Genomic DNA, 25,770 nt, shown 5'->3' on the forward strand with positions numbered 1-25,770 from the left:
CTTGTGTGCGGCTGCTTGGCCATGGAAACCCATTTCATGAAGGTCCCGACAAACAGTTCTTGTGCATACGTTGCTTCCAGGACACGGAGTACAGTAAACCAATGAAAATGTAAATCAAAACTTGAAGTTGAACTGATGTCTGTGCCCAGTGGGTATACTCTACACCAGTCTCACTGCAGAACCAACATCTCTTCCTGTGCCCTGCTCAACCAAGGCCACATGGGCTTACTGCTCCATTTTAACTGGCAGTGCCACACATTCTTTAATCAAATAATGTAGTGTTATAGAAAGCTCATGTGTTATTTCACAAAGGTTTTACAGCATAACATAGCAAGTAAGGGACGTATTTAGACCTGGTTTCAAATACTATTTGAAATCATTTCAAATACTTTAGCCTGGCTTAATGGAACCAATAGTCAATGCTACCGTGGGGAATAGTTTGCAGGACACAATGTTCTTTTATTTCCTCTGCCTTCATCGGAACATGGGTCCCTCACAGACCTGGGTTCAAATACTATTTGACATCTTTCAAATACTTTTCATGTTTACTTAAGCCTTCCTGGGGTGCCGGATGGGCAGGGTTTGACTATTGTATTGGTTCCATTAAGCCAGGCAAATTCGATCAAGCCTAGCTAAAGTATTTGAAATTATTATTGAAATTGTGCAGTAAGACTGGGCACAGACGTCAGTTCAACTTCTAGTTTTGATTTACAATTGTTTGAGTTGTCAACTAACGTGAATTCAATTTGAAATCAACAAAAAGTGTCACCACGTCATTTGATTTTGGTTAAAAGTTGTGAAAAAAAGCAGTGGTGTAAAGTACTTAAGTAAATTTCATGAAGGTCCCGACAAACAGTTCTTGTGCATACGTTGCTTCCAGAGGCAGTTTGGAACTTGGTGGTTAGTGTTGAAACCGAGGACAGGCAGTTTTTACACTCTACACGCTTTAGCACACTGCGGTCCCGTTCTGTGAGCTTTTGTGGCCTACCACTTTACGGCTGAGCCGCTGTTGCTCCTAGACGTTTCTACTTCACAATAAAAGCACGTACAATTGACCGGGGCAACTCTAGCAGGGCAGAAATTTGACGAACTGACTTGTTGGAAAGGTGGCATCCTATGACAGTACCAGGTTGAAAGTCACTGAGCTCTCCAGTCAGGCCATTCTACTGCCTATGTTTGTCTATGGAGATTGCATGGGTGTGTGAGCAATTTTATACACCTGTCAGCAACGGGTGTGGTTGAAATAGCCAAATCCACTCATTTGACGAGGTGTCCACATACTTTTGTATATATAGTGTATATAATATATGATGTAAACATCAACACAAGGATACAAAGGAAATAAATCAATTAAATAAATATTGCCCGGGGTGGATGGGGAGGGATTTGGACACATGGTGTAAAAGACAAAAATACTACTAAGAATTACTGGTAATTTAGATACTAATGGTCAAGCATCTAGCTATAATATATATATATATATATATATATATATATATATATATATATATATATATATATCTAGCTATAATATATATATATAGTACATTTGAAGCAGATCTTCTACCAAGCATACCTACCAATGACTGTACCTATATATGAGCGAATGTATGACCTTGTGATAAAATAATAATGATAATTTGAAGGACTAGTCAGAACTAGCATGGCACACACTACAATTTGACAATATATTCCATTCCTGCCCCATCTGCTTCACATCGAATAAAACCTAAGTGTGGTGATGTGTCATGACAACCCCGTTGCATACAGCTTAGCACTACCGGAGACGCTAGGACAAGACATATTAACACCTATTAGTGCCACTTACTGTGGGTAATAACATGAGTGGGTACAGTCTACTGAGGGGTACATTTGGGGTAGTATTTTGGGGGTTAATCTCACCTTTTAAGAATAAACCTGAAATGGCTGGAGGTGAGGCTACATTTTGGGGCGACAGCAGGGCTTACGTGTAACATTCTGAGGCTAAAATCCAAAGATGTTCGCCAGTATCTGAACATTAGGTGCAGTATATAGTCTCTTATGGACAGACTTTACCCAAGATTTGGTTCTGGGTGCAGAGATGAAATACTGTAAATGTTACACTACGTATTGTGGCTTGAGGTGTCGACCGCCAAAGTAATATACTAAAAATAATACAAATATATGCCATTTAGCAGACCCTTTCTCCAATCATACATTTTACCTACAGGTGGTCTCGGGAATCGAACCCAGTATCCTGGCATTACAAGCAGCATGTTCTACCAACTGAGCTACGGAGGACCACTTACTGGTGTTTGTGGATGACGGCGTTGAAGAGCTTGCCGTCCCTCCAGCTGGTGGTGAAGTTGTCACAGCGGATGCCCTGGTAGCCGTCCACCATGCGCTGGGACCACAGCAGCAGCTTCTCCTTAGCCGACATGTCATCTGACTGGCCATTCACCTGGATGTCCGAGATCTAACAGGGGAGGACAGATACCGGGGTTAGACAGGGGAGGAGGCCACACGCCACCAGGGTTGGGGTCAATTCCATTTACATTTTGGTCAATGCAGGAAGTTAACTAAACTTGGATGAAAATGCCTTCTCAATGACGAGATTTGGAATAGAAAATGGAGTTTCAGTTTACGTCCTGGATTGACTGAATTGATATGGAATTGACCCCAACCCTGCTTGTCATGGTGGCAGAGGGAGATAGTTGGAAACAAAGTTATAATCTGTTTGAGAAAATCGATGATGCATTGTAATGGATAGGGATTGATTCAATCATATGATATTCTGGCTCAATCGGAATCAGGTTTTGTCCACCTCAATGATCTGTGGTGGAAAACAAGAAAAAAGTGTTTTTCAGCTAGGGGAGGCAACTCTGTCATCATTTGTACATATGTGACATCAAAGGGAACCGCCAACTAGATCTCAATTCCTAGGTCATTGGGTAGGTGGGAGGGATGGCAAGCGGAGACTGCTCCTGCTTTGGGTCTCCAGACACAACTTAAGCACTATCTGGTCCATTGGCTAATGTGGCAGGACTGTTTTTTTATTATTTGGGCCGGAAGGGAAATTAAATGAGTCACAGTCACCAGAGGCTCAGAGGGTACTCTCTGTTCTTGCCAAAAGACCGCTCAATTACCAAATTCTCTGCCTACTGGTCTCTTTCTGTAGTCGGTGTGTGTGCGTATACTGTAAGTGTGTGTGTGTGTGTGTTCTCCTCGGGATCCAATCCACCCTCGATGGCCCCACCCTAAACCTCTCCCTTCTAAAGAAGAGGAGAATGCCTATGATGACTCACCAGGCTGCGACCCTGCTGTTTTTTTTCTTCTCCTTCTGAGAAATGAGAGATACGTCTCTCTAGCCAACGCAGTACATGGAGTACAGTAAACCAATGAAAATGTAAATCACAACTTGAAGTTGAACTGATGTCTGTGCCCAGTGGGTATACTCTACACCAGTCTCACTGCAGAACCAACATCTCTTCCTGTGCCCTGCTCAACCAAGGCCACATGGGCTTACTGCTCCATTTTAACTGGCAGTGCCACGCATTCTTTAATCAAATAATGTAGTGTTATAGAAAGCTCATGTGTTATTTCACAAAGGTTTTACAGCATAACATAGCAAGTAAGGGACGTATTTAGACCTGGTTTCAAATACTATTTGAAATCATTTCAAATACTTTAGCCTGGCTTAATGGAACCAATAGTCAATGCTACCGTAGGGAATAGTTTGCAGGACACAATGTTCTTTTATTTCCTCTGCCTTGATCGGAACATGGGTCCCTCACAGACCTGGGTTCAAATACTATTTGACATCTTTCAAATACTTTTCATGTTTACTTAAGCCTTCCTGGGGTGCCGGATGGGCAGGGTTTGACTATTGTATTGGTTCCATTAAGCCAGGCAAATTCGATCAAGCCTAGCTAAAGTATTTGAAATTATTATTGAAATTGTGCAGCAAGACTGGGCACAGACGTCAGTTCAACTTCTAGTTTTGAGTTACAATTGTTTGAGTTGTCAACTAACGTGAATTCAACAAAAAGTGTCACCACGTCATTCGATTTTGGTTAAAAGTTGTGTGAAAAAAAGCATTGGTGTAAAGTAAGTAAAAATACTTAAGTAGTTTTTTGGGGTATCTGTACTTTACTATTTATATTTTTGACAACTTTTACTTCACTACATTCCTATCAAAAAAGATTGTACTTTTTACTTTATACATTTTCCCTGACAACAAAAAGTACTAGTGTCACGTCCTGATCAGTAAAGGGGTATTTTTGTTATTGTAGTTTGGTCAGGACGTGGCATGAGGTTGTTTGTTTAGAGTGTCACGGGGGTTGTTGGTCTATGTGCTTATGTAAAAGGGGGTGTTTGATTAGAGTCTCTCGGGGTTTGTTGGTCTATGTGCTTATGTAAGAAGGGTGTTTTTTTAGAGTGTTTCTGGGTTTTTGGTCTATGTTCTAGGTTAGTGTTTTTATGTTTAGGGTTTGTTGATTGACCTTCAATTGGAGGCAGCTGTTCCTCGTTGCCTCTGATTGAAGGTCCTATGTATAGGGGTGTTTGTGCTATGGGTGTTTGTGGGTAATTGTTTCCTGTTTTGTGTCTGTGCAGCTGACAGGACTGTTTAGTGCCGTTCTTTGTTTTGTATACGTGATTTATTTGTTTTTCCTTCTTTTGATTTAATAAAGAAGATGAGTATACACGTTCCCGCTGCACCTTGGTCCAATCCTTACGACGCCCATTACAACTAGTTACGTTTTGAATGCTTAGCAGGACAGGAAAATGGTCAAATTCAAGCACATATCAAGAGAGCACATGGTCATCCCTACTGCCTCTGGGCTGGAGGACTCACTAAACACAAATGCATATTTTGTAAATAATGTCTGAGTGTGGAAGTGTGCCCCTGGCTGTCCATACATTTTAAAAACAAAAAAATGGTGCTGTTTGCTTTGCTTAATATAAGGAATTTTATATGACTTATACTTTTGATACTTAAGTATATTTTATCAATTACATTTACTATTGATACTTAAGTATATTTAAAACGAAATACTTTTAGACTTTTACTAAAGTAGTATTTTACCAGATGACTTTCACTTTTACTTGAGTAACTTTCTATTAAGGTATCTATACTTTCACTTGGCAATTGGGTACTTTTTCCACCTCTGAAAAAAATACTAAATTCCCTTACTTTTTGACTTTCTGCAAATCCAATTAGTTTTCCACGTTGATTCAATGTCATAACAGATTTATGGGGGTTGAAATGATGTGGAAACAACGTTGATTCAACCAGTTTTTGTCCAGTGGGTCAAAGTTATGCCACTCCTTTCCCTTGGGAAGCATGGGGAGAGTGATTCACACACACACACTAATGCTATTGTATTGTAACACTTCATCAATATGTTAAGGATATTTAAGTGGCAGGGAAAGCTACATCATAAGATCACTTCCTTATTCTTTCCATGTTTCAAAATAACTAAATGAATGCATGATCATGAATTATCAGGAAGGGTTAGCATGGCCTACAGTACATTAGCCTACTATGAAGAGGCTGGAGTTTAATCTGTTATAATAATTATTAAACTGTAATAATACTACGATTGAAATATATTTGATAATAATTTGATAACAGATTTGAGAGCAATGTGATTTTATGAAAGCGATGTGGTAACATCTCGAGTGATTGAGATCAAATGGATTACACATGATTGGATTGAGTTCAATTTGTGATTGTTACTGATTGGCTTGGGTCAGAGCCAAGGAGGATGAGGAGCTATATGGTAATGGAACACAACACTGACAGAGTAGGACACCTGGAAGTGAAGGATGATGGTCCATATCAGCCCAAGGGTCAGCTTGGGGTTGCCATCCGCGATGTCATCGTTTCTGATGTTCACCAGCTTGACCTGTGATTGGACGACAGAGAAGAGCGAGACTTAACAATTATAGTAGTTCACATCATAGTAGATACATTATGACCCTGTTCCAATGCATTTAGATAGTTCTCAGTCATGTCACTTAATACATCTTAATACAGTACACGAGGGTAAATCATTTGTTACATTATCTCCATTTCAATTGCTGTTTCTATTACCTGTCGGTGTTTGAGGAAGTCCAGTGCTATCTGTACATTCTGCAGCTTGTGGAATCTCATGCGGCCTTTCTCTCTGGGCTAGAGAGAGAGAGAGAGAGAGAGAGAGAGAGAGAGAGAGAGAGAGGTTAGAAACAGACTGGACAGGAGTTAATGCTACCTTAGAAGAGGCTTGGAGAAATGCGAGTGAGACTATGTCGGAAGAGAAAAATGTGATGCAGCTACGACAATATCCAACAAAACGGGAAAAGGGAAATTGGGAACTAAATTGTAGACTCAATGACAAGAGTACACATGATTTTCCTCCAAAGAAAAAGATGAATGACAAAGAACACGACGAATAACTGATGCATCTCACAGATTTCCAAGTACAACTTCCCTCATTGTAAAACCACATTAATGACATCATTCATTAGTGTACCTACCTGTTCTTCACCTTCGACAGACAAACACAGAGGTAAATAGGAGATATATTTGGTGTGAAAGAGGCTGAGCCAATACCATGATTAGTTATTAGGTACAGGAATCTTTGATTGGTTGGTTTTGAATTGTGTCACCACTTCGGTCATGTGTTCGGATGGGAGAACAATGAATCGAAGACTTCCACTTCCAAAGAATACTGTATTTGTGCTATACAATAAGCATTAGTAATTGAGATAAACAGAAACAATAAAGCTATTTTCAAATGGATAATTTCCCATGCTTAAGTATTGTTATAGGGTCAATGACTAGAGTCAATGAAGTAGTAAGTCAATCATGTCCTTCCTTCATTCAGCCATGGCACCTATTAATAACCGAGGGGTTTTTGTTTATAGCCAGCAGCGAAATGGTTAATGCACCCCAGTCTTTGCAAGCTTGTCAATGATAAATAATTGATGGCCAAAGGAAAAATAATGAATGGAATCATAAGCACAGGAAGTCATGCACAGCCGAGCCACTGGGTAACGGACGACTCAAGCCACATGAAGTAGAAGAAGAAAATGGCGGCCGAGTTATAGAAAACCCCACTCACCAACCGCAAGTTCCTGACCACGTCTCTCTCCCTTGCCTAGCCCCAGCAAAGAGCAGTGCAAAGAGAGGAGGCATAGGCCAAAGGGCAACGGTCAGCATACAGGAAAGGGGGGAAAGTGTAGGGGGGTAAAGAGGGGGACATGAGGAGAGGGGGGGAGCAGAAAAGGAGAACCAGAGAAAGGTCAGACAGGAGCACACAGTACAAAAAGAGAAGCCAAAGTGGGGTTATTGTGTTAGGACCACGGAGGCGTCTGGTAGATGAGTAGAGACCAGCAGAGCGATGAGCTAATGTAGCAGAGACAGAGTGCAAGGCTTCCAGAGAGATCTGCAGTAACCTATAACGAATCATCATAATGTGCAAGCGTCCAGTGTTGACTTACTGACTTGTATTTTAAAAATCGAAACAACTACAAATAGTTAATATTTCCAGGGACTGGAATGAGAGGTAGGTAAGCAGGGGCTAGACTTTTGTTTCTTAGAGTCAGGACTTGGTTCAGATTGGGGTGTTTGGATCGAGGTCCGTCCACTCGCCAATCAGAAGTCAGCAGCACTCACCAGTGTCTCTCCAGAGAGGACCTCCAGGAGGGAGATCAGGTTGTGTCCATCTCTCAGGTCTTCATACAGATCAGTCACCTGACTCTGTGACTGTGGAACAGAAAGAGAAGGTTGTCATCGCAATGTATTTTCTTTGTGCAACACCTAAGACACAATACCTTGTATTTATGTAATAACATTTTAATATTCCGGATCTGGTTATGAGTCTGATTTGATAGGGCACCTAGACATGGGTATCATCCTCTTACAGTAAACCTTGGAAAGAATAACCAATCATTCCTGTATAAAATTATACAAGATGTTCATGCTCCTCTCAATCAGTCTACACAGCTCATGCTATGAGCCTGCAGCTCTCTCTCTCTCTCTCGCTCCACCAGTACATCTGTACAAAGGACAGGAATGCATGGCTGCAGGCAACCAATCAGCCTGTGTTGGACACTCAAGACACCTGCTAAGTGGCAGCTGCCAGATCTACTGAGAGATGATGGATGGAAGTCAGGGAGTCTCAATAAAAAATAAAAAATCACAGTCAAAAACAACTAAATAAACAGTTTGAATATAGACAGATACTTGCAAATGAAAACAGATAGTCCAGTGAGTCTTGGGACTGGGCGCATGCTATAATCAATTCCAGTAAGCAAGATAAAGTGTTATAGAGAGCAGAAGAGGGTGAAAGCTTAGGGAGAGTAGGGAACGACTGAAAACTGAAGGATTTAAAAGTCGTTTTCATCCAAATGCAAAGGGACTGCATGCCTCAAGTATGTACTTTACTGTGCAACACATAGTCCTAACACTTGAGGTCTGTGCACGTAACCTGGACAAATCTCCCATTGACATAAATGCATGATTTACGTGACCAAACCCTAGTTACTCGCACATATCTCAAGTTAGGGTTTGGCTCACAGTCCACAAGGCACTCTGTGTGACAGCATCAGTGTAATTCCTCATACTTTCACAGTGATGGCATAGGTGTGGGGAGTGGATAGTGTTCAGGTGAGATACATGCTCATCAGAATGTGTCCCACATACAGTGCCCTCCTGCTGGGGCTTGCAGGCACCTACCTCTGCTTTCCCATGCTGGACGGAGGAGAAAGCGTGGATGAGGGATGAGATGGAGAGAACAAGGAAATAGAGAGGGAGAATGACAGAAAGAGAAAGAGAACACGATCATGAGTCACGTTCTGTTAAAGGTCCCCAAAGCACACACATCCCTGGGTTGCTCGTCTTTCCAGTTCGCTGCAGCTAGCGACTGGAACGAGCTGCAACAAACACTCAAACTGGACAGTTTTATCTCAATCTCTTCATTAGAAGGCTCAATCATGGACACTCTTACTGACAGTTGTGGCTGCTTTGCGTGATGTATTGTTGTCTCTACCTTCTTACACTTTCTGCTGTTGTCGGTGCCCAATAAAGTTTGTACCCTGTTTTGTGCTGCTACCATGTTGTGTTGCTACCATGTTGTTGTCATGTTGTGTTTCTACCATGCTATGTTGCCATGTGTTGCTGCCATGCTATGTTGTCGTCTTAGGTCTCTATGTAGTGTTGTGCAGTCTTTCTTGTCATGATGTGCGTTTTGTCCTATATTTTTATAAAATGTTTGTAAAATCTTTAATCCCAGCCCCCGTCCTCGCAGGAGGCATTTTGCCTTTTGGTTGGCCGTCATTATAAATAAGAATTTGTTCTTAACTGACTTGCCTAGTTAAATAAAGGTTAAATCAATTAAAAAAAAGAAATGAGCCTGAGATTATATAAAATGATTAAGAAAATGAAAAGTTAGATGAATAGAATAAAAGAGAATAATAAAAAAAAGGTTCAAATTTTAGTGCTTAATCACATGGTTAATATTGGATGTAATGCTTTGCTACTGTGTCAGTGTTAGAGGTCGACCGATTAATCGGAATGGCCGATTAATTAGGGCCGATTTCAAGTTTTCATAACAATCGGTAATCAGTATTTTTGGACACTGATTTGCCGATGTTTTTATTTAACTAGGCAAGTCAGTTAAGAACACACTCTTATTTTCAATGACGGCCTAGGAACGGTGGGTTAACTGCCTTGTTCAGGGGCAGAACGACATATTTTTACCTTGTCAGCTCGGGGATTCGTTTTTGCAACCTTCCGGTTATTAGTCCAACGCTCTAACCACCTGCCTTACATTGCACTCCACGAGGAGCCTGCGTGGCAGGCTGACTACCTGTTACGCGAGGGCAGCAAGAAGCCAAGGTAAGTTGCTAGCTAGCATTAAACTTATCTTATAAAAAACAATCAATCTTAACATAATCACTAGTTAACTACACATGGTTGATGATAGTACTAGTTTATCTAGCGTGTCCTGCGTTGCATATAATCGATGCGGTGCCTGTTAATTTGTCATTGAATCACAGCCTACTTCGACAAACGGGTGATGATTTAACAAGCGCATTTGCAAAAAAAACACTGTCGTAGCACAATGTACCTAACCATAAATATCAATGCCTTTCTTTAAAATCAATACACAAGTATACATTTTTAAACCTGCATATTTAGTTAATATCGCCTGCTAACATGAATTTCTTATAACTAGGGAAATTGTGTCACTTCTCTTACGTTCCGTGCAAGCAGTCAGGGCCGCATGCAGCAGTTTGGGCCGCCTAGCTCATTGCGAACTGTGTGAAGACCGTAATTAATTTGCCAGAATTGTACATAATTATGACATAACATTGAAGGTTGTACAATGTAACAGTAATATTTAGACTTAGGGATGCCATCCGTTAGATAAAATACAGAACGGTTCCGTATTTCACTGAAAGAAAAAACGTTTTGTTTTCGAAATGATGATTAAGAAATTCCGGATTCGACCATTTTAATGACCAAAGGCTCGTATTTCTGTGTGTTATTATGTTATAAATAAGTCTATGATTTGATAGAGCAGTCTGACTGAGCGATGGTAGGCACCTGCAGGCTCGTAAGCATTCATTCAAACAGCACTTTCGTGCGTTTGCCAGCAGCTCTTCGCAATGCTTCAAGCATTGTGCTGTTTATGACTTCAAGCCTATCAACTCCCGAGATTAGGCTGGTGTAACCTATGTGAAATGGCTAGCTAGTTAGCGGGGTGCGCGCTAATAGCGTTTCAAACGTCACTCGCTCTGAGACTTGGAGTAGTTGTTCCCCTTGCTCTGCATGGGTAACGCTGCTTCTATGGTGGCTGTTGTTGATGTGTTCCTGGTTCGAGCCCAGGTAGGAGCGAGGAGAGGGACGGAAGCTATACTGTCACACTGGCAATACTAAAGTGCCTATAAGAACATCCAATAGTCAAAGGTATATGAAATACAAATCGTATAGAGAGAAATAGTCCAATAATTCCTATAATAAATACAACCTAAAACTTCTTACCTGGGAATATTGAAGACTCATGTTAAAAGGAACCACCAGCTTTCATATGTTCCCATGTTCTGAGCAAGGAGCTGAAATGCTTTTTTACATGGCACATATTGCACTTTTACTTTCTTCTCCAACACTTTGTTTTTGCATTATTTAAACCAAATTGAACATGTTTCATTATTTATTTGAGGCTAAATTGATTTTATTGATGTATTATATTAAGTTAAAATAAGTGTTCATTCAGTATTGTTGTAATTGTCATTATTACAAATAATAATTGTCATTATTACAATATATTTAAAAAACAAATGTATTTATTAAATCGTCCGATTAAATCGGCATCGGGTTTTTGGTCCTCCAATAATCGGTATCGGCGTTGAAAAATCAGAATCGGTCGACCTCTAGTCAGTGTGTTCGATCTTGTGAAAAACAGGTACTGTCCTCGCACAGGTATGTATGCAAGTCTCGCCCCTGCAAGTTGTAACACTCACTACCTTGATTTATTACTGGCATCAATGGTAAGTATTATGTAATACTGTGTGTTATAAGTAGTTATATAACCCTGTGTGTGAACACAGTAACTCACTCCTGCCCACCTGTGGCGTACACACTCCATCCATGGAGGTTTGAAATGCAGTGGGAGTTGATGATGGCCACTAGGGACCACTGTTTACACATTAATCACGTAAGATTGTCCAACTTCAACTAAGAGTCTCCAACTTCAACAATATTATACAAGTTGTATGTCTGGAACTGATGGGATAAGATCGCGTAACATTCAAGTGTTTTTCTTCAGTTCAACTGCTTGGGGCAACAATACCACAGTTATGATTATAGGCCAAATTACCTCAAAATCAGTTAATATCCAACTTAAATTTGAAGGCATTCTACAGTTCAAGAATTATTGTTGAAAAAAGTATTGTTGTCTATCAACAATGACAAGTGAATCATTCGTAATCCAAGATGGCGTAGCAGTTCAGACGTCCATTACCCTCCTCTTGTCGTGTCCCGTGTATATATATATATATATATATATTTACATATTTTTCTTCGCATTATCTTTTTACAATTTTTCTTCTACAACTCAACCTCAAAGCACTCTCCTGCAACCCGCCTCACCAATTTAAAAAATAAAGTATTATTTACCTCAAATCCGAAATCCACAACAGAAGCTAGCCAGAGGTTAGCCATTTTCACTGGCTAACGTTGGAGTTCAGCTAGCCACGGTTAGCTGTCCTCAGCTATCCATTAGCTCGAAAGCTATCGCCAGTTTTTGTACAGCGCGACTCAGACCAGAGCACACCGGACCTATTCTCTCTCCTTTCCCCGATTTCTACCGCAGGCTCTGGACATTTACACCTGGATCTTGCAGCTAACTAGCTGCTACCTGAGTGACTATTGGCAACGTCGGTCCCGGAATTAATACACATTATCCCGGAGCTAGCCAGCTGAAGAGTTCCGTCAGCCACTCGTGGGCTTTTCCTGAGCTAGCCAGCTGAAGTGTCCCCTGGGATACAATCACCTATCCTGACCCGCTTTACTGCCGATGCGGAGCCCCATCGGGCCTTCACAACTGGACCACCGACGTTATCTGCCCGAGGGAGTTATCCAACTGGCCCCTCCGTCGCGACGTAACCTGATCGCCCATCTGCGGCCCACTAATCGTTAATCGTTAGCTGTCTTATCGGCTGCGATCTGAATAGGTCTATTCGGACACTTTTCTTGGGCCACTATAACTAACTATTTTGCCAACTTGGACTGGTCCCCCCTTCCACACGGAACCCCACTAACACAGGCAGTTAGAAACGCCAAGGCTAGCTTTTTCAAACAGAAATTTGCTTCCTGCAACTCAAACTCTAAAAAGTTCTGGGACACTGTAAAGTCCATGGAGAATAAGAACACCTCCTCCCAACTGCCCACTGCACTGAGGATAGGAAACTCTGTCACCACCGATAAGCCCACTATAATTGAGAATTTCAATAAGCATTTTTCTACGGCTGGCCATGCTTTCCACCTAACTACCCCTACTGCATTCAACAGCACTGCACCCCCCCACAGCTACTCGCCCAAGCCTCCCCCATTTCTCCTTCTCCCAAATCCATTCAGCTGATGTTCTGAAAGAGCTGCAAAATCTGGACCCCTACAAATCAGCTGGGCTTGACAATCTGGACCCTTTCTTTCTAAAATTATCTGACGAAATTATTGCAACCCCTATTACTAGCCTGTTCAACCTCTCTTTCGTGTCGTCTGAGATTCCCATAGATTGGAAAGCAGCTGCTGTCATCCCCCTCTTCAAAGGAGGTGACACTCTTGACCCAAATTGCTACAGACCTATATCCATCCTACCCTGCCTTTCTAAGGTCTTCAAAAGCCAAGTCAACAAACAGATTACCGACCATTTCGAATCCCACCGCACCCTCTCCACTATGCAATCTGGTTTCAGAGCTGGTCATGGGTGCACCTCAGCCACGCTCAAGGTCCTAAACGACATCGTAACCGCCATCGATAAGAAACAATACTGTGCTGCCGTATTCATTGACCTGGCCAAAGCTTTTGACTCTGTTAATCACCACATCCTCATCGGCAGACTCAGTAGCCTTGGTTTCTCAAACGATTGCGTCGCCTGGTTCACCAACTACTTCTCTGATAGAGTTCAGTGTGTCAAATCGGAGGGCCTGCTGTCCGGACCTCTGGCAGTCTCTATGGGGGTACCACAGGGTTCAATTCTTGGGCCAACTCTTTTCTCTGTATACATCAATGATGTCGCTCTTGCTGCTGGTGAATCTCTGATCCACCTCTACGCAGACGACACCATTCTGTATACTTCTGGCCCTTCTTTGGACAATGTGTTAGCAACCCTCCAGACGAGCTTCAATGCCATACAACTCTCCTTCCGTGGTCTCCAACTGCTCCTAAATACAAGTAAAACTAAATGCATGCTCTTCAACCGATCGCTGCCTGCACCTGCCCGCCTGTCCAGCATCACTTCTCTGGACGGTTCTGACTTAGAATTTGTGGATAACTACAAATACCTAGGTGTCTGGTTAGACTGTAAACTCTCCTTCCAGACTCACATCAATCATCTCCAATCCAAAGTTAAATCTAGAATTGGCTTCCTATTTCGCAACAAAGCATCCTTCACTCATGCTGCCAAACATACCCTCGTAAAACTGACCATCCTACCAATCCTCGACTTCGGCGATGTCATTTACAAAATAGCCTCCAATACCCTACTCAACAAGCTGGATGCAGTCTATCACAGTGCCATCCGTTTTGTCACCAAAGCCCCATATACTACCCACCACTGCGACCTGTACGCTCTCGTTGGCTGGCCTTCGCTTCATAATCGTCGCCAAACACATTGGCTCCAGGTCATCTACAAGACCCTGCTAGGTAAAGTCCCCCCTTATCTCCGCTCACTGGTCACCATAGCAGCACCCACCTGTAGCACGCGCTCCAGCAGGTATATCTCTCTGGTCACCCCTAAAGCCAACTCCTCCTTTGGTCGTCTCTCCTTCCAGTTCTCTGCTGCCAATGACTGGAACGAACTCCAAAAATCTCTGAAACTGGAAACACTTATCTCCCTCACTAGCTTTAAGCACCAGCTATCAGAGCAGCTCCCAGATCACTGCACCTGTACATAGCCCATCTATAATTTATAGCCCTTTACTGGCTCAAATAGCTGACCAATCAGTCTGGTACCAACCCTTAGTAAACTTCTAGAAAAAATTGTGTTTCACCAGATACAATGCTATTTCACAGTAAACAAATTGACAACAGGCTTTCAGCACGCATATAGGGAAGGACACTCAACAAGCACAGCACTTACACAAATGACTGATGATTGGCTGAACGAAATTGATAAAATGATTGTGTGGGTGGTCTTGTTAGACTTCAGTGCAGCTTTTGACATTATCGATCATAGTCTGCTGCTGGAAAAACTTGTGTGCTATGGCTTTACACCCCCTGCTATAATGTGGATAAATCGTTACTTGTCTAACAGAACACAGAGGGTGTTCTTTAATGGAAGCCTCTCAAACATAATCCAGGTAGAAGCAGGAATTCCCCAGGGTAGCTGTTTAGGCCCCTTTCTTTTTTCAATCTTTACTAACGACATGCCACTGGCTTTGAGTAAGGCCAGTGTGTCTATGCATGCGGATGACTCAACACTATACATGTCAGCTACTACAGCAACTGAAATGACTGAAACACTTAACAAAGAGCTGCAGTTAGTTTCGGAATGGGTAGCAAGAAATAAGTTGATCCTAAATATTTCCAAAACGAAAAGCATTGTATTTGGGACAAATCATTCACTAAAACCTAAACCTCAACTACATCTCGTAATGAACCACGTGGAAATTGAGCAAGTTGAGGTGACTAAACTGCTTGGTGTAACCCTGGATTTTAAACTGTCATGGTCAAAACATATTGATACAACAGTAGCTAAGATGGGGAGAAGTCTGTCCATAATAAAAGTGCTGCTCTGCCTTCTTAACAACACTATCAACTAGGCAGGTCCTACAGGCCCTGGTTTTGTCGCATCTGGACTACTGTTCAGTAGTGTGGTCAGGTGTCACAAAGAGGGACTTGGGAAAATTGCAGTTGGCTCAGAACAGGGCAGCACGGCTGGCCCTTAAAAGTACACAGAGAGATGGCATTAATGACATGCATGTCAATCTCTCATGCTCAAAGTGGAAGAGAGATTTACTTCCTCATTACTTGTTTTTGTAAGAGGTGTTGATAAGCTGAATGTACCGAGCTGTCTGTTTAAAATACTAGCACACAGCTCGGACACCCATGAATACCCCACAAGACATGTCACCAGAGGTCTCTTCACAGTCCCCAAGTCCAGAACAGACTATGGGAGGCGCACAGTACTACATAGAGCCATGACTACATGGAAATCTATTCCACATCAGGTAACTGATGCAAGCAGTAGAATCAGATAAAAAAATATGGTAAAAATACACCTTTAGGAACAGCAGTGACTGTGAAGTAATACAAACATAAGCGCAGACACATGCATACAAACACATGATAACATACGCACTATACACACACGTATGCATGGATTTTGTGTTGTAGATATGTGGTAGTGGAGTATGGGCCTGGGGGCACACAGAGTGTTGTGAATTCTGTAATGAATATATTGTAATGTTTTTAAATTGTATAACTGCCTTAATTTTGCCAGACCCCAGGAAGAGTAATACATACAAATACAGCATAATTGTAGTTGGTGTGAAATGCTTCACTCTCATTGGTTCCTCTATGGTAGCTACAACAGTCTCTCTCTGCTATCCTGTAGCATATGTTTAAACCCTGTCTGTCATCAAAACACAATAGCCCATGTTGAAGAAGCTCAGATTGAGTCAACGTGATCAGGTGGTGTCATGGTACAAATTGTGCACTGCAGACCTGGGCTCATTATGAGTACATCAAGGTTAAAAACATTAGGCCAGTCAACACAGAACCTGACAACACCTCATCCACCACGTCGCTTTCCCATTACAAAACACCCTTTAGGTAATGCGTTCTTCACTTAACTTAGCACGTAACACTTAACATGTGTTATTATAATGTTGAACGCCTATAAAAAATAAAAATAAATCACACACGTCATTGAATAAGAAAATAGTGATAGTGTCTGGTCTGTACACTTCATTAAAAGTGAATGGGGCATTACATCTACAGAACGATGTAAGCTACAGTGGATTACCTTTTACATAACGCTGAGAAATAATGGCTGAGAAACCCTCCATGCTGTCTTCCCACCCTTGTTGACACACAACAAGATTTATGCTCGAGTGGAAGTTATTCCAAATCCCTTTACAACCACCTCATGGCCCACCCCGGGACGTGCCCACTGGAAACACATGAACAACATTCGTTCAACGTCAGTTTACCATCACACAGGCAGACTTAACACTTTCGTTCTACCGCAAAATGCTATATTTAAAAATCTCCCGCGTGATGCTTCCAATTATGTTTTTCAAGCCTTGCTTGGGTCGCTATTTCATTTTAATGACTAGGCTAGTTCTGTAACAATGCATTGCATAGCACATACTGTGTATGGTAGGAAACGGTTTCTAAAAAGACAGTTCTCTCTAGGAAAGCTCTTAATTAAACATTTGTCTACTTCATGTCAATATATAGCCTACTTAATTTAAACTTTTTTTAAAGGAAAAATGTACAGTTATCCCAGTCCATCGAACATTAAACGAGATGCAAATCTTGTCATATAGGCCGACCAATTTGTCATAATGGTAGTGGGAAGACAAGAGACACAGATTGATTCCTCTGATAGTACCTGTAAGGAGCACTTAAGGACCTTGCCTAGCAAAGAGCTAAGGGCGGGCAGGCAGGCAGTCAGCCACCCAGAACCAGCAGTCAGTCTGTGTAGCACATGTGCTACTGTTGGCCCAGCTAGCAGCCACCGGGCCTTGGGCCCAGAACAGAATGTGGTGCTTCAGAGGCAAAGAGCAAAACATATCCAGATGTCTGGGACTAACATAAAACACTGAACGAAAAAGACTGCTCGCTTGTGTGTTATATCAGGAACAGAGTATGTTAGCGCTGATGGTTTTCAGCCCTAAGGGAAGGGGCAGTGGTGAGGTAGATGAAAAGAGAAGGGTGACAACAGCACAATTGACAAACTCACTCAGTCAAAGTGAGGCTGGTCTTCGGGTAAACCTTCCCTCAAAACACCAAGCTAGAAACCAAACACTCATGATTTCCAGCAACCTTTCTCTCTCTGTGTGTGTGTGTGTGTGTGTGTGTGTGTGTGTGTGTGTGTGTGTGTGTGTGTGTGTGTGTGTGTGTGTGTGTGTGTGTGTGTGTGTGTGTGTGTGTGTGTGTGTGTGTGTGTATGACCAATGCATGGCACTTTCAATGAAACCCTTCCAAAGGGGTTGGTCTGTCTGACTGTATTGATGTAGTAGGTTGAGATGGTGTTAAAAACAACAACCACTTGATGGTTTGATATCTGTGGATATCTGTCTGGTGGGGGATCAAAACTCGCTGTCATAATATTGTGTTGTCATGGATACTACCCAGCATGGGATCATGACTTTAATAGCACCTGCATGTTCAGCATGGCTGGACCAGAATGGACCCCAGCTCCACTCATAGTAATGCAGTAACGGTTAAATCAGACGGTCACATCTCATCTACTAACATACCAACACAGATATCCCCTATACCAAAATAATTATTGTAAACATAAAAGGTGAGAACATAGTTTCTGTATCAGAGGAAGACTATCTGGGCCTATGTTCATAAAGTGTCCCAGAGTAGAAGTGCTGATCTGGGATCAGGTCACCCCATGACCATTCATTATAATGTAAAAGGTAAAACATATCCTAGACCTGCACTCCTACTCTGAGACGCTTTATGAATGCGGGCCCTGGTGTTTGTTAAGATTCGTCGCCATTTTAAATTTGAGAAACGGAACTACACATCTAAAACACAGCAATAAAGTATCTGGCCGGTGTCGCTACAATTCACGCCAAAGATTCTATCCTACTCCTGTCATTAGTGGCAAAATTACTTCTGAAGCTAAAGACCAATTTTTTGCCGAGAGGCTAAACTGCAACCGTCTGAAAACACACAGCTCAGCCTCCATGTGGTTGGTTGGCCAATTATGAGGTATGATTCACTAAGGAAATATCTACCATCTGCCACTCGTACACATCACTTCTGGACCAGTTGTGATCCAACTCACCATAAATCCTACTTTGACAACTTCTGCGGTTGTTCTGCAAGTAACCACTTCAGGCATTTTCATTCGTTTTATGACATTTGACTGATATTTGACGAAGGGGCGGCAGGTAGCCTAGTGGTTAAGAGCGTCGGGCCAGTAACCGAAAGGTCGCGAGATCGAATCCCCGAGCTGACAAGGTAAAAATCTGTCGTTCTGCCCCCAGAACAAGGCAGTTAACCCACTGTTCCTAGGCCATCATTGTAAATAAGAATTTGATCTTCACTGACTTGCCTAGTTAAATAAAGGTTAAAAAGATATTTATGGATAATAACACAGGAATACTGATTTTGAAAATGATGTACGAGTCATTGTGAGAACTCCAGTAAACCTCAGAAACAAAATGTAAACAAATCTACTGAAATCAAACTGATGTTGGTTAAAAATAAGTCGGTGTGTGTGTGTGTGTGTGTGTGTGTGTGCGCATGTGATTGTCTTTGTGTATAAAGTATTGATACCAGTGATGAGTGCATTAAAGTATGTAAGACAGGGAGAGTGAGTTAGGTATTGAGTTATTGAGCACATAAAAACTACTCTGGTAGTGTGTTACCATACCTTTATCAAGTGTTTGTTCACCCATTTTGTGAAGGTCTTTTTCTGTACTCGATCCCGTTCATCTGCAAGACACAACAAAGAGCAAACGTCAGACATGGTTAAAAAGAAATGAAAATAAATATTTGATACACCCTCTGAGTACATACAGTAATATTGATGTATTTTTTAACGGGGGTTGAGATTAAAACATGTCGCAGGGTATTAGGGATAAGGAGAAGATCAAAGGATTTAAAATACATTTAACATGAACAACAAGAGCTGAAAAATAACAAATATTCCAGATGCCGCCATCGTTTTGTACATCCCCGAAACAAAGACAAGTCATTGGATGGGATTAGTCTTGCCTAGTGAGACATGATACCAGAGCGTCTGGACTAAACATGTCTGACTTAGGAGAAATCATCATAGCACAGTCAGTGTCTAGATATAGACCATCATCGTCTAGTTGTATCTGCAAATGCTTTTCACTATGGTATGACTACAGGCCTGAGGCTTAGTGGAAGGATTACACTGTACAGGTGTTCAGTATCTCTACAGGCGACATACTGTAACGGACACTGTGGTGCATGCTGAACCTGACAAGATACGGTAGCTCTCAGAGAGTAAGAAAACGGTGCCTTAACGGGCAGATAATCGCATCTAGCAGATAGATCCGGTTTCAGCCTCACCGTACTGAGTGGAATTGACACACCCTCGGGCAAATACTTGGACACACCCCACTACCCTGGGGTACTGGAAGACATATTGCGGAGCGCAGACACAGACGTAGCAACCGTAGACACTGACCCTCCCCAACCAACAGGCATATCACCAACTGTTACCCATCATGCCAGACCACTTCACTGAAAGATTGGTTAAATAACGGATACAAACAAAATTAAAACAAAGAAGTCCCATTGAGATTAGTATTTAGGCTCACTTTTTCAAGTGAGCCCATCAGTTATATCACGTGAGATAGTACTGATGGCCAATCCAATAGCAATTCCAATAGGTCTGTTTAGAAAGTCAGACGTCGCATTGAAGATAATACTATAGTTATTAGACTGAAGAATCATTATCCAGATAAAAGAAATGGGTGTCCATATTAATAATAGTTCATTAACAAACTGCATTTAAGGTTCTTCATCAAAGCCTACCGTACAGCTAAAAGGAAAATACCACCCCAAAATGTACATTGTGAAAATGGCGCGTTTCTATGTTTTGTAGTAAAAAAGATAGAGGAAGATAAAATGTTTCCAATGCCATCATCAACCAATTAGTAGACAATAAGTAGGCAATGCCTAATCATACTTGGTTAAAATCACACGATGCACACCAATGATGTCAGTGGAAACACTTATCTTCCTCACAAATTTTTTTTAATGAAATGGCCATTTTCACATATGTTGATGTTGGGGTGGTGCTGGAGATGATGAATACGAAGTTGCATTTTTGGGGGGAATTTTCCCTTAAAGTGGTAATATGTAACTTTTTGTCCGACCTGACCAAGTCACATAGAATTGCGAGTTATAGATCTATCATTCTACTTGAAAGCAAGTCTATGAAACTGTATTTCTATGCTTCCCATTCTTAAGTGTTGCTTTTGAGTCTTTTATTTTCGGTTTCGTACACCAGCTTCAAACAGCTGAAACAACAATATTCATATTCATGGTTATGGAAAATACATTTCACAGCGGTTTAGATGGTACAATGATTCTCTGCACTAAACTTAAAATACTAAACTGAAATTAGGCAAACTATTAGAGTTTTAGCAACCAGGAAATGGCAGAGCGATTTCTGCATCGTGCAACGCCCAGACGAACCAAAGTAGAACGTTGAAGGCAGTGCTGATTCACTGCGACCGGAAACTGAACCCGCAGGCTACGTTTTAGTATTTTAAGGTGTGCCATGTTGCTATTGTGTTATGGAAACACGTTGCCGTGGCAACCGCAGGGCGTGTGTGCGCCTGGAGACTGACGCAACTTTGACCTCTGTCGTTCATCAACAAAGCTACAATACGAGGGCAATCCTGATTGGTTGATTGCTGGCATAAATACTAAATCAAATTTAGCACGTTTTGCAAAGGTCCCATAATCCTGGACAAACCCTGCACCTTGACCTGTGGTCATTCAACTAATGTAAATTCAAAATAGTAGTGTCCAGCTTGCAACCAGCATACACACTAGCGCAGTCATGACTCAGGCTAAGACAAACTATTTAAACTCCATTGTATAACGCCAAAGATAAACACAGTGATCACAAAGGTAAAAGGGGCGAAAGTCCTACCTCCTTCACCCTGAGCCATCTCCTTGATTCACTGCAGGACAAAGGAGTGTTTCAACCCATCGCAAAATGTGGTAATCTAATAGGTCCTCCTGAGTGAGTCACTCTCAGCACTTGATATATAATTGACCATTAACCAATGCGCATTTGACTTTTACTCTATTACTCCTTATTCTTTGTTCACCTGGATAGTCAACCGTTGATGTGTCCTGGGTTAAGGAATGTTTTTTGGTCATCCTATAGGAGTTTTATCAACAATGTATGGGCCTGCTGAGATTTCATCCACTCATTTTGTGAATGGGTTCGCTGACCAATAGGGTGGGAGGGAGCGGCTGATGCGTTAGATTAGTAGGAGTGTCCACTCCTGGTCACAATGTGGACCACTGGAGAGACAGAAAACATTACAGCAACAAAAAAACACTTCCTTTTAAATCTAAATGTGTTCTCAGAATTGACACTTAAGAGAAGGGGAATCCCCATAGACGATGATTAGAGAAAGCTCAAACTGTAATTGAGAGTGCACTAAAGGGGCCTGAGAGTGCACAGTGTGGTGTGAAATCTGTGAAAATTGTATGAACGGCCTTAATTTTGCTGGACCCCAGGAAGAGTAGCTGCTGCTTTGCAGCAGCTAATGGGGATCCATAATAAATACAAAAAAATACAATAAAAGGCTCACAGTGGAAGCCACAAGCCCTCTTTCAATTTAAATTGACACTGACAGTTGGTATGTATCTTAGCATCATGAAGGGGCTCATTATTTCACAGACTAGCCAATCAGGCACAGACTTGAACCTCTGAATAGACTTGTCTGTGCAGGGATATAAAAATGGTCCAAACCTGTAACTGCAGCAGTAAAACTTTTCCTTTCACAGGAAAAAAAACACAAAAAAAACACCCAGCATTTTAACTCTCTCCCATACGCAAACATGAACCATAGTGTTAGAGGCAAACTTTTCATATGAACCTATTAGACACAGAAAGTCTAGGTGTCTATGACACACACTGTCTAAGTGAACACTGTCATACTCGTACCTATAGAACCAAACGTTTCATGTACAGTTAACGTCTAGGACACATAGCTTCCTAGGTGAATGCTGTCGTACTGGTACCTTTCCTGCCGTCCGTGGACTTGAGCATCCCCTGGTAGTAGCTTTCGTCTGAGGGCACCCTGTCTCTCCCATCCCTGCCACCACTGCTGTCTGTGGAGAAGTTCCGGTATCTCTGTTGCTGACCGCTCATGATGCAACTCAACTCCGAAATGAATGAATCAAACGTTCCCTCTAACGCGCTCTATGTGACCGCTTTGTCACCACACGGTTTGCGTCCGTAGCTAGAACGTTTCTCTCTCCTGCTCTTTTTCCTCTTAAAAATTCCTCAGCGCTCCTTTCACTCATGCAGTGGCGTGGCTAAGATCCAGTCAGCACTTTCGATCTAGCCTACAATTGGTTCCTCTCTCGCTCTATCACCGTATGAGCTCTTCTTTTCTTTCCTTCCCGTTGTGTGTGGTTTTTTTCTTTTCTTCCTCTCCTCCTTTCGCAATAAGTTATGCCTGTGGGGTACGGTGTCTGGGCCTGTCCTTGTGCTGATCTGTACACTATGATACCTGCCTGTGTGTTTGGAGGACATTGTGGTGGGTAAGGCTCGGTCACACCCCTTCCTCTGCCCCGTCATATTGGTGTGGCTGGTGTGAGCAGGAAGGGGGCAGGGGCAGAGAGTGAGTGATCAGACGAGGTGTGCTGGCCAGCGGGCCCGTTGTGCCATAAAATACACCACCTGCATACACTTTTACTCGTCATCTTAACTTCGCTTCCACAAGCGCGCACAGTACACAGCCTGAATCATTCTGCTTCGTTACGATGGCTGTATAAGCAATAACGAAGAATGGCACCGGAATAAATAACGCAATATTGTTTTACGGTTTGATATATTATTTTAGAACACAGTTCAATGTCTCCACGGATTTCTAATTACGTTTTACACACACACACACACACACACACACACACACACACCCACCCACCCACCCCCAATATGAATCATTGCCTACTCATGGCATTCCTGAAAGAGCTGTGGGTGTTACTCAGTGTGATGAGGAGGGGGGGGGCTGAAGGAAGGGCTACTTTGGCACCCACACACACAGAGAGAGATCAGCCATGACCCAACCCTCAACAAGACTATACACTACCAGCTATCTAAGGACATGTAGATTCTCGAACTAGACAATTAGTGAAGGAGTACTTATTCCTTCTGTTCTGCTGAAGGCCTGACAGTGTGTGTGTGTGTGTGTGTGTGTGTGTGTGTGTGTGTGTGTGTGTGTGTGTGTGTGTGTGTGTGTGTGTGTGTGTGTGTGTTTTGTTTTCCCTTTAACTACACTAGCATGAACACTCATGTACGCTCACAGACCTGATTTCCTCAAACTCTACACTCACATGTGAAGACATTGCAGAAACATTCCAGCACAACTCCACAACAACCAGCAAGCATCCTTAAGCCAGCGATTATGATGATGAGTCCTTTATCAGCCTCTAACCCAGAGATGACCATTCAGATAACTGATAAGACACTATATCTGTGAGGACATCAGTGCGGACTTGTTTTGGTGTCTCATTCCCTCATAATAACACGGGAAGACACAAAATACACTGAAGACAGACCCAGGGAAGAACAGGGGAGTATACTACAAAGTAAGATCAAGGAGTTAGCCAGCTTACTTTGATGAACAAAGTAAGCTGGCTTCATTAAAAAAAGCTAAACTTAAATATGCATTTTTGATTATTGAATCAATAAGAGTAAACCATACGCCTTTCAAGATCTTTCAAACATTTTTATTTTACTTCTATGACAATATTTAACTAACTCCTTGAATCTGCTTTGTAGTATACCCTTCAGGGTTCCTAGTCCTGTATATTTTGGGGCTTCACTAAGGTCCCTTCACTGCGGTCTAACCCCCTATAAGAACTGTAGGGTGCTGACACCCAAACCAATGCCGCAGGGTGTGACCAACAGGCCCTGGCAAATCCTAGCCCTCTAAACATTAAGAGGGTAGAAGGTGTGCATCTCATTTCCACACCCTGTCTGACATAACATTAGGAAGGATGTAAAAAAACATCAACTTTTCTTTCCAATGTGAGGTTATTAAGGCATCTTGTTTGAACATGAAGCAGTTGATTTGTCAGGATGAGTGTGTTTGTTTTATTTAAACACTAAGTTCACAAAATTAGCAAATTGTGGAGAGGCACACCTTAAATAATAGTGTACTTCCACATGTCTAGGCAAGAACAGGAATTAAGGAGGGCAAGCAAATACCATAATACTGTACAGTCCAAGACACAGAAGGGAAGAGCACAGTAATAATAACACACACATAATCACACATTCGACAGTGCTGGAGGCTAAACATAAAGACATTGAGGATTCATATGATCACCTCTGACAGGGGAGTTTGGACAGTGTAGCATGTGAAATAAATGATTAATATATGACGTCATTGATTTCTAGGTGCTTAGCAGAGAAAAAAGAAGAAGGAACCCGCACACTGCTCTTGATAGTATCTTTAATAAGCTTTTCGTATCGGCCTCACGGCCTTTGTAAAAGGTTTTGTGAGTTTTTTTTAAATTAGCACCCAAGGGTAGACCTAGCCCCACCCACATCCGTTCGATGCGTCGAATGGGGTTGGAGGCGAAGGAAAAACAAATAAGTGCCACCAAATATAACAAATAATGAAATATTTGAATAAAGTGTGTACATAAAACGTATTAAACACGTCTGTAAAACCACAATGAGGCCATCGACCGATCGAGCAAGTTTTCATAAATCATTGGGTACAGCGTAAGAAAAACGTCAGAGTAATCTTAAATAGGGACATAATTCATGTTCAAATTCACAACATAACATACATAGGCATTTCATCATTAAGACCTTTAGGGAATAATGTCTGGAGGGTGAAAATCCAAAAACATTCTATTTTACTCAGAGTATTATTTATATCACCTCCCCTGTCTGATATCTTAACTTTCTCTATGCCACAAAATCTAAAATGGTAGACATGTCATGTTTTAGGTCATTAAAATGTTCTGCGACTGGATAATCTCTGTCGTTTCACCTGATTGAACTTTTATGTTCACTGATTCTCTGTTTGAGAGAACGAGAGGTTTTACCTTAATAGCACAGCCCACATAGACATTTAATAATGTAGATA

At 41.9% G+C, this 25,770-nt stretch overlaps 1 protein-coding gene across 29 annotated transcripts in view; it reads right to left on the minus strand.

Annotated features, from left to right (window-relative positions):
• plecb (plectin b) overlaps window positions 1-25,770 on the minus strand; it is a 189,204-nt gene that overhangs the window by 37,511 nt on the left and 125,923 nt on the right. For 12 of the 29 annotated variants that reach the window (XM_045704593.1, XM_045704614.1, XM_045704622.1 and 9 more), the window contains exons 2-7: window positions 19,311-19,372; window positions 8,702-8,716; window positions 7,640-7,729; window positions 6,077-6,154; window positions 5,784-5,888; window positions 2,289-2,455 (exon numbers count right to left, since the gene is read on the minus strand). In XM_045704593.1, coding sequence (XP_045560549.1) covers window positions 2,289-2,455; window positions 5,784-5,888; window positions 6,077-6,154; window positions 7,640-7,729; window positions 8,702-8,716; window positions 19,311-19,372 — 517 coding nt within the window. Of the gene's footprint in view, window positions 1-2,288; window positions 2,456-5,783; window positions 5,889-6,076; window positions 6,155-7,085; window positions 7,104-7,639; window positions 7,730-8,701; window positions 8,717-19,310; window positions 19,373-22,681; window positions 23,404-25,770 lie in introns of those variants that run through there. The other 17 variants (XM_045704595.1, XM_045704618.1, XM_045704625.1 and 14 more) reach the window with 7 other exon arrangements.

The sequence above is a fragment of the Salmo salar genome, chromosome ssa02 (assembly GCF_905237065.1).
Source record: "Salmo salar chromosome ssa02, Ssal_v3.1, whole genome shotgun sequence".
Lineage (NCBI taxonomy): Eukaryota > Metazoa > Chordata > Actinopteri > Salmoniformes > Salmonidae > Salmo > Salmo salar.